The sequence below is a fragment of the Sinocyclocheilus rhinocerous genome, unplaced genomic scaffold, assembly GCF_001515625.1.
Source record: "Sinocyclocheilus rhinocerous isolate Xijiao unplaced genomic scaffold, SAMN03320098_v1.1 scaffold568, whole genome shotgun sequence".
Lineage (NCBI taxonomy): Eukaryota > Metazoa > Chordata > Actinopteri > Cypriniformes > Cyprinidae > Sinocyclocheilus > Sinocyclocheilus rhinocerous.
The window spans coordinates 1,709,839-1,718,933 of record NW_015652173.1 but is presented as its reverse complement, the minus strand read 5'-3'; the positions used below and the strand labels follow the sequence as shown (position 1 = coordinate 1,718,933).

The 9,095-nt window shown below is 33.7% G+C and overlaps 1 protein-coding gene across 3 annotated transcripts; it reads left to right on the top strand.

Annotated features, from left to right (window-relative positions):
* The first annotated feature begins 1,316 nt into the window (after window positions 1-1,316).
* Window positions 1,317-6,840, top strand: LOC107714059 (monocyte chemotactic protein 1B-like). 3 transcript variants are annotated; one of them, XM_016519762.1, is made up of 5 exons: window positions 1,317-1,610; window positions 2,525-2,616; window positions 6,115-6,211; window positions 6,354-6,468; window positions 6,716-6,840. In XM_016519762.1, exons 3-5 carry the CDS (start codon window positions 6,142-6,144, stop codon window positions 6,825-6,827), a joined length of 297 nt encoding a protein of 98 aa, XP_016375248.1. In that variant the 5' UTR covers window positions 1,317-1,610; window positions 2,525-2,616; window positions 6,115-6,141; the 3' UTR covers window positions 6,828-6,840. The 3 variants fall into 3 exon arrangements, with proteins under 3 accessions (XP_016375248.1, XP_016375249.1, XP_016375247.1); XM_016519761.1 differs by having other exon boundaries at window positions 1,319-1,610; window positions 6,001-6,211; XM_016519763.1 differs by lacking the exon at window positions 2,525-2,616.
* The last annotated feature ends 2,255 nt before the right edge of the window (window positions 6,841-9,095 follow it).

Sequence of the window (9,095 nt, the reverse complement as noted above, 5' to 3'; positions counted from 1 at the left end):
TATATATATATATTCAGTGTTTCTTTGATGAATAGAAAATTTAAAAGGCATCATTTATTTGAAATAGAAATATTTTTTTGTAACATTATAAATGTCTTTACTGCCATTAATGATCAATTTAATGCATCCTTGCTGAATAAAAATATTCATTTCTTTAAAAAAAGATCTTACTGAGTAATGGTAGTGTATTTACAAAATTTAACACTAACTTAAAAAAAGTAACAATGACTATAAAAATGGTTTTCCATTAAAGATCCCGCACAATTGTGTACTGTCCAAAACTTTCATTGTACTCATTCTGTATATCTGACAAAATTCCACAGGAAGCAGATTACAAGGTAGAATAAATAAATGAGTGTTGAATGCAACGTCACTTCAGGAAGAACCTGTTGTAACAAATTCTTCAAAAGCAGACCGTTGTATCTCCTGTAAACAACTAGACACCTAACTTGTTTTAGGATGGTTGGGTATGCACTTATTCAGGTTTTCATACAGTAGAAACAAGAGCCATTTATGAAATTCACACATTTGGATCCAAGTATATGAATACATTTACACAAGTATACATTTACTTCACCCTCAACCACTACAACCAGGGGCTATTATTTTCTTCTTTAAAAAAATCACAAATCTTCTCAAATGTATTTTAAATAGTTATGTTCATTATGTTCAGTCAATTTATGTTGTATCCAGCTCAGGTTTTCATGATTAAACATACAGCAGCAGAATAGATGGCTTGTAGAACTTTGGCAAGTGTTTGCTGTTCAATCAGAGCAAGAACTCTTGTTATGACTGATTTCATTTGTCCTGACCTGAACTATAGACCGAAAGAAGATGTGATACTAACGGCAACATTTACTTTCTTACAGGTTCCATGATCTATATTAGTTGTTTTAAGCTGTGAGTCTATGTAGGCATTTTTTTTAGGCTCTTTTATTTATTGGGCCCTGCAAAATGTGGCTGTGTTCATACCATGTCAGAAATATGCAAAATATTATTTCAATTAAGTTCGTCGGTGGGCATAACTTGTATTTACATATGTATTATATAATAAAGGTGCACTCACATTTACCGTTATTCGGTGAATTTTCGCAGCTGTAATCCAGCCATTTCAAAGCATCCTGCGCTCCTCGCTTGCTGGATGCAAAAAGCACATCCTGTGCAGTCCGATTCACAAACAAGTGACTCTTACGTGCTGGTTCTTTTTAGTGAATCTAAAACATCGCAACTGGTGTAGCTTGATTCGTCAATAAATTACTCCTATGAGTCCGTTCATTTAATAAATAATTCAAAAAGAATCAAGAGAGCCGGTCTAAATGATTCCTTCACTGAACAAACTCACTGGATCAGTCAGAGCGGCCGCTGAATCGTCATGGTTGCTAAACTGCGATATTAATGCCAACTAATGTACAGCTGATTACCTTGCACCTAATGGATCTTAATGAATGAGTTTAACTGATAAAACATTCAATACTAAAGTACTGGCCTTGTGCGCGACAGGAGCACGTGCTTTCACTTCAATCAACCTTAACGCTAGTTCTTCACAAGCTACAGATAATGCAGCAGCTTGGAACAAGTGACATCTTAACGAACTGCTCTACCCCAAGCAAGTAAGGCTACAAATATAGCCTATATTTGACACTTATGCCACACAATGTCCATTTTAACACTGCGTGTACCGCGTGAGGTGTCGGATATGTATATTTCCTCTCTCAGTGATCTTGTTTGGCGTGTTTTCCTGTTTCGCTGTTGTAATAGGCTACTTCTGTTTCTGGTCGCTACAGTGCACTCACTGTATTAAAAAAAATGAAGATATAATTCCAAAAATACAAACGGTTAAAGGAACTAAAACTAATACCTATTCATGTTGGTCTTTTTCTGCAAAATTGATGAAACTGAAATCAGCCATGAAGTAACATTAGCTGGTCAGAAGATAGAGAATGACTCGTTATGAATAAGACAAGGCCTGCAATAACCTGACTTTAGTATCTTCTTACTTTGGCTTGTTGCCACACAAAGTTTCTACTGTAGTTGTGCAGGTAGAAATGTGAAGAGCTAGTGATTTTGTATTTGTGTATCCAAAGTTGTTATTCTTACTTGACTGCATCTGTAACTTCTCATTTAGTTAAAATGGTCATAATCATAATTTCTATGTCATAAAGAGGAAAGCTACTGACAAGCAAAGAGTGAAACAGCATTTTCAATCAGCCCCTCTGCCATATTTTAAGCATTAGTTTAAACAGGTAAATGCATGTGTTGGCATGAACAGGCCTTAGAAATTACCACCTCTTATGCACTGGGTTCTGCAAGATATATTTTTATTAGAGAAATAGTACATGTTTGTAGGATAGCCTATAAATAAAATCAGGGAACTGTAGGCCTGTATTCGGCCTTAATTAGACCTCAAGGACTCTGAATAGCATGTACTAGTCTCTTCGTGGTACAAGACAAACACACTGAGCATGAACCTGTAATAATTGCTTTGTGATACAATTAAAATGATATATGTGATGTTTTGACATAGGCTTTTAAAAACAGACCAGCTGGCAGGAGTTGGGAGATGACAATTGCAGATGAAGTGGGGATAGACTGAAAGATAACTATTTCCGCTTATTGGTAAAAAATAAATAATAAATTTGTGTTTTTTTATAAAATCAATTAATTGGAGATGCTTTTGATTATTAAAATTTAATGGAACCATTAAAATGGAATCCAGAAAATAATGGAAAACAGAATTTGGTAAAGATAAAACTGTAAAACACAATTAATTAGACAGGATTTTTGATTAATACAATTTTATTTAACCATTAAAACAGAGTGTTGAAAAATTAAAATGGAAAAAAATGAATTTAGAAATAAAACTGATTTCATAGTGCCCTATAATTATAATTTTTTTTTTTTTGTGGTAATAAAAATAGATGTAAGTGAACAATAGCCTTTAAAATGACTTAAAATACATGTATAATAGCAATGAGGCAATAATAATTAGTTCAAATAAAGTATTAAAAGCAAGAAATCATATGGTTTTATTGAACAAACCACTTAATCTTTAATATTTGGCCATTTCTTTAGGACAGAAATGCTATAGCCACTGTAATTAAATGAATATGTGGACATCAAAACGTGTAAACTCAGAGTGAGGGTTTGAGCTTTTATTTTGAAACCGGGATGTATTCTCCTGTTTGCGTAGATTTATAAATGATTGACCTTAGTGTGACGCATGTACATAATTAAAGCGCATATACTGTATTAGAACTGCATCGTATATAATTATTTAATTAAATCGTAGCGTTTGTGAATTCACAATTATGCTTAATTATTTTTAAATGGGTTTAATATATCATGCAGCCTTGGAAAACAGACTAATAATGTGTTTTATACATTCTCGTCTGTGAAATGCGCCACTTCCGGTATTTTGCCGGTTAGTCGACGCGAGCAAAATGAAGTCGAGGATTTAAAAAAATCGAATAGTCGAATAAAATCGACGAATCGCGACAGCCCTACTGGTGAGCAAAATAATATGACAGAGTGTTACAACTGAGATGTATAGTTGGCATCTCAGCTGTATTGTCTTCAACAATATAGTCTAAGCTTTGGGATCTGGAACTTCCTGACTTGAGAGATTTTTTTTTTTTTGCAAAGCGAGAGGACATTTTCCACAATATAGAGAAGTTAAAGCTGTAATTTCTATCTAATATTTCACTGATATAATACAGCATAGTCTTACATGTATAATATGCTTTAATTTAGTTAGTTTTTCCCTGCAAATTAAAACGGAATTAAATCTGCTTTCTAATATATTGATATGTGTTTGTGTGTTAATGACAACCTATATTTGTACACAGCTGGCCATATAAATATAATGTTACATAATAATGCATTGCAACATAAGACAAGTATACTTTGAATGTTATTGTAACATTTTCTATGTATTTTATTATTTAGCCTATTTTAATGCTGTCTCAGCTACATAAAGAAGCTTTAAAAAGCCCCTCAAATAATTCCCTTGCATTTTGCAACACAAATTACCAATAGGCTATTAAAGGGATTCCTTTGAAGCTTGACAAAAAAAAAAAAAAGAAACAACAGGATACCTTTGTTACATTCAATAACCTAAAAAAACTCCACTGGGAATATGAGTAATGGACACTAGGTTCTTTCCCTTTAGTAAGACATGATTTAAAATCAAATGGACGGTTACATTAGCTGAATAGTTCTGCAGAATAAAACACTGATCTGTGAATCATCAGGAATGTACCTTAACGTACATGGTTCTAATACACTGACATATTTTAATTATATATTTTATGTGCTCTATATGTGGCTTTAAAACAAGCCTTATGACAAAAAAAAAAAAAAAAAGAGAGATTGTTTGGTCTTTTCTAGCTGAGGAGGGGGCGTTTGAATCTTAAGTGAAACTGTCCATGTGTGTCTAAACACGAAAATGCCAGAAGTTCACACTAGTAACATTGCTGATGACATTTGTCATGCATTTGCACCCCTTTTCGAAAGAGGATGTGATACTTGATGGGACATTTTTGCCTTCTAAATGTGGTGCCAGCGTGTCTTTAAGGATGTTCATAACGGCAATAAATTTTAACAATTAGATTTAAGCTAACTAGACTATTTTTTTTTCATTTAGAATAACAATAAGATGCTAACTAATGTCTCTTGAAGTTACATATACATTAAATCACATTTTCAATATAAAAGGTATTTATTTTATCAATAAAATATATGGTTATTATTATTATAAGCTCCAGAACGTCCATATAGAGCCTATTCATTCTTTCATTCTACTAGTAACAAAATACAATAATAAAGTCAAAAGTTTACATACACCTTGCAGAATCTGCAAAATGTTAATTATTTCACCAAAATAAGAGGGTTCATACAAAATGCATGTTATTGTTTATTTAGTACTGACCTGAATAAGATCTTTCACATAAAAGATCACAAACTTTTAAATGGGGTCATTTTTATAAATTAAATTATTATTTTATCTTGTGGACTATATGTAAACATCTTTCATGTGAAAGATCTTATTCAGGTCACTACTAAAATAAACAATAACATGCATTTTGTATGATCCCTCTTATTTTGGTAAAATAATTAACATTTAGCAGATTCTGCAAGGGGTGTGTAAACTTTTGACTTCAACTGTATATGTTTATAATATATGGTTCATTTCTTCTTCTTTTTCTTCGTCTTATTATATACATTCAATCACATTTTCTATAAAAAAGTATTTATTATAACAGTAATAAAATGTAATTTAATGGAGTTAAATTACAATTAATTAATTAATTATTATTATTATTACAGCAACAGAACAAAAACAGGAATCAAATTAAATGCTAACTAATGTTTTTTTTTATTTACATATACGTATATTCAATCACATTTTCTATTAAAGTATGTATTCTAGCAGTAATAAAATATAATTTTATTAAGCTATTGTTGTTGTAAAAACAGGAATAATTTATTGCATAATTTTACTCATATTTTAAAAATTGACTGGGAGGGTGTAGTTCTCCCAAAAATGAACAGTCTGACCTTCCAGCCAAATTGTTATATTTGACCAAACTATTTTTCATTTTCTCATATGTTTTTCTCTGTTTAAAATCCACAATATTTGGTAAGACTGACAAAACTGTGTCCCCTCTGTAATACCAAATACATTCATCAAAATTCATGACGCTTTTGATGACGCTTTTGTGTTTGGAATGGCATGAGCGTGAGTCTAATGCATCTAATATCCTTCTAGTATAATAATGGCACACTGTGTTCAGTACTCCAGTGTTGTTTTGTTTTTTAGCCACTGTAGTGAAAGAGGAAGTGAAAGCTTTGCTGTTAGGGCTGTCCCTCAAAAAGGCTTTGCCTAAATATGACTTGTGAAGGTCAGAAGCACGTGTGGGATGACGGCAGATACTGCCGGACTTTCTTTATGTGTGGGTGAATTCAAACCAAAATCTCCCTCCTCAAATTCCACCCATAAAGGGATATTCCCCTCACAGAAGAGTCTGTATAAAGTCCGACTGCCTGGACAATGAGCCACACAGCAGCAAGTCCAGCTTGAGTGCTTTACCTCTAACAGACTCTCTGTACATCCAGCCCATCTAATACAACAGAACGGCCAAAATGACCGCCTCTCGCTTCGTCATTTTCTCTGCAGTGGTGGTGCTTCTCTGCGCAGTTAGCCTCAGTGAAGGTAAGATGGAGGAGAAAGATAAATTAACATATTGAAAAACAAGGCAATTTAAAATATGTATAATATTTAATTAAAATCTGTGCAACATACAGTCTAGATGTATACTGTTTTAACAAAAATTGTTTGTGTATTCTTAATCTAGGTTTGCGTATTGGACCACAAAGGTGCTGTTTTACCTTTTCAACCCGTCCTGTGCCAATCAAAAAAGTGGTTGAGTACAGCATGACAAGCCAGCAGTGCCCCAAAGAAGCCGTGCTGTAAGTTTCACAACAATATATCTCTGTTTGTGTGTATGTGGGAGAAAAATTACAATAGTGTTGTTATTATTATTATTATTAAAACCATTTTTATATCTGTTGTTTTTATATATTTAATATTTGTAATAACTTTTACGTTTGTTATATTAATAATCATTAATATTGTTATGTTTAAAATGGTTTGAACTAATATGACCAGCAGAGCAATTCCTTTGTGTTTGATGTTATTGAATTTCTCTGAATACAGGTTCAAGACTGTGAAGGGTCATTACGTGTGTGCCAAACCCACTGACTCATGGGTAAAGGAGAACATCAAGATCATTGACAGCAGGAACGTCGGAAGCCACGGGACCTTGTAATCATGTTGACCTGCGTCCTCCAACTTCTGAACCATTTTGGAAGCACTGGACAAGTGTGGAGTCTGAGCAAAACTGAAAAAAAAAAAAAAGAATGCAATTATTGTACTCGCCGACAAATGCATTGTCACTAACTGATCAGCATATTGAAGCTATGGGGTTAAATAATCCAGAATGTATGTTGTTTGAATTGTTTATCGTTTTGACTCGTCTGTCATTTGTCTTACTAATGTATCTCTAAAAAGAGTGTTTTGTACCGAAAGATAAAGTATTGCAGATAATCAACCTATATCTTAAAGTATAAACTAGTTTATAAAAGAACATAGAATGAATCTGAATATTTTTATAATGTGTCATTTAAGACAACATAATTATGATGACGATCTGTTATGCTAATGTAACCTCCTCACAATAAAGACACTTTTTGGGTCACTATTTGGCTTTTTTGATTCCATTTGTGTAAAAATAATCCTGTGTTGTCTTTTACCATAAGTCTCACTGTTCACACTTACAGAGGTGGTCATGTTTCAAGATTTGACATTTGAAAAAACGTTAACATTCATGTATTTGCATACAAGAGACTGTTAGCATGCAACCTGCTTAAACTTTAGGCTATCTGTGGAAATGTTGCCACAGGTGTACCTTTGTTGTCCTACAGGTGCTGTACTCTATTTTATATAGAAAAGTTGTAAAAAAAAAAAAGATCTACTCCCTGAAGGTTTCACTAAAATAACAATCCTAACATATCGCACAGATCTGACAGACAGCAACGCCACCTCAGTAAATTTCTGAAACATTAAACTGAGTTAATTCCTATATAATATAGTTTAATATTAATAATACAAGAAATAACCGTTAAAGCAGAAATAGGAAAGATATAAATGGCATCTCTCATTCAAACTCGCTCATCGTCAGCATCGTCAGTCCTCTCCGCATTGGATTATGGGAAATAGTGCTTCAGTGAGTTTACATTGGTTGTACCATAGATGGGCCGCTATACGTAAGCCATCCGCCATATTGGAATATCCATGAACACTCAAGAGCAAGTTGCCAATGCATCTGCACTGCAACTAATTATACACATGTATGAATATCTGTATCTTCAGCAGACTTCAGAAGAGGCTTTTGCTAAACTAACACAATACAACAAGATGAAGCCCTTGGCTAAAAAGGCATTTAAATGGTACTTTTGTTTAAAAACCCGTAATATTGAGGTAATACATATTAAAAACACAAACCAACAATTTAAATCCTGGTGGTTTTTACAACCTTCGGCTGAGGATTGTGGCATCTTTGAATATTCTTTGATTATTATGGTGAATTACGTCAAGTTGACCGTTGCAAGATGGCGGACGCGTCTACGTGCTTGGAGCGGTCGAATGAGGAATCTATACATATTTAGGGGTTGTACACTCAAAACCAGAGAGGATTGTGGGTAAAAATATTTAACGAATGTAGGGAATGAACTCATTCACTCAGACTTCGGACAGCACTACAAAATGGCAGACACCCGATATAGTGCAATATATAGAGGATAGGGAGCAGTTTCGGACAAAGCTCTAGTTTCTGTAAACAGTACAAAAAAAAGTAGACGCAAGCCGCTGTCAGATTAGCCAATCAAAAGGCTTATTGAGGTGCTTTATGCCTGTCAATCAACGCATTCAAGACAATACAACAAGATGAAGCCCTTGGCTAAAAAGGCATTTAAATGGTACTTTTGTTTAAAAACCCGTAATATTGAGGTAATACATATTAAAAACACAAACCAACAATTTAAATCCTGGTGGTTTTTACAACCTTCGGCTGAGGATTGTGGCATCTTTGAATATTCTTTGATTATTATGGTGAATTACGTCAAGTTGACCGTTGCAAGATGGCGGACGCGTCTACGTGCTTGGAGCGGTCGAATGAGGAATCTATACATATTTAGGGGTTGTACACTCAAAACCAGAGAGGATTGTGGGTAAAAATAGCCAGAAATGGAAAGATTATAAATTTGATAGTTTGGATAGTTTATCATCACCGATGTTTTAACCGTCATAAAGGCTTAATAAAATAAAAAAGACCAAAAGCAATAAGACATAAAGAAGCAAGATGAGACTGAGTGAAAACTTAAGATTTTCATCGCTGGACAGATTTGAGCGATTTAACACGCTTAAAAAAAATATGCTGAAATGTGATTCCGCTTGACAGGTAAACATACGATTACGCTGGGCAGCGTACAAAGAAGGGGCGTGATTACATCTGACAGAAGTTATAGACTGTCTACGC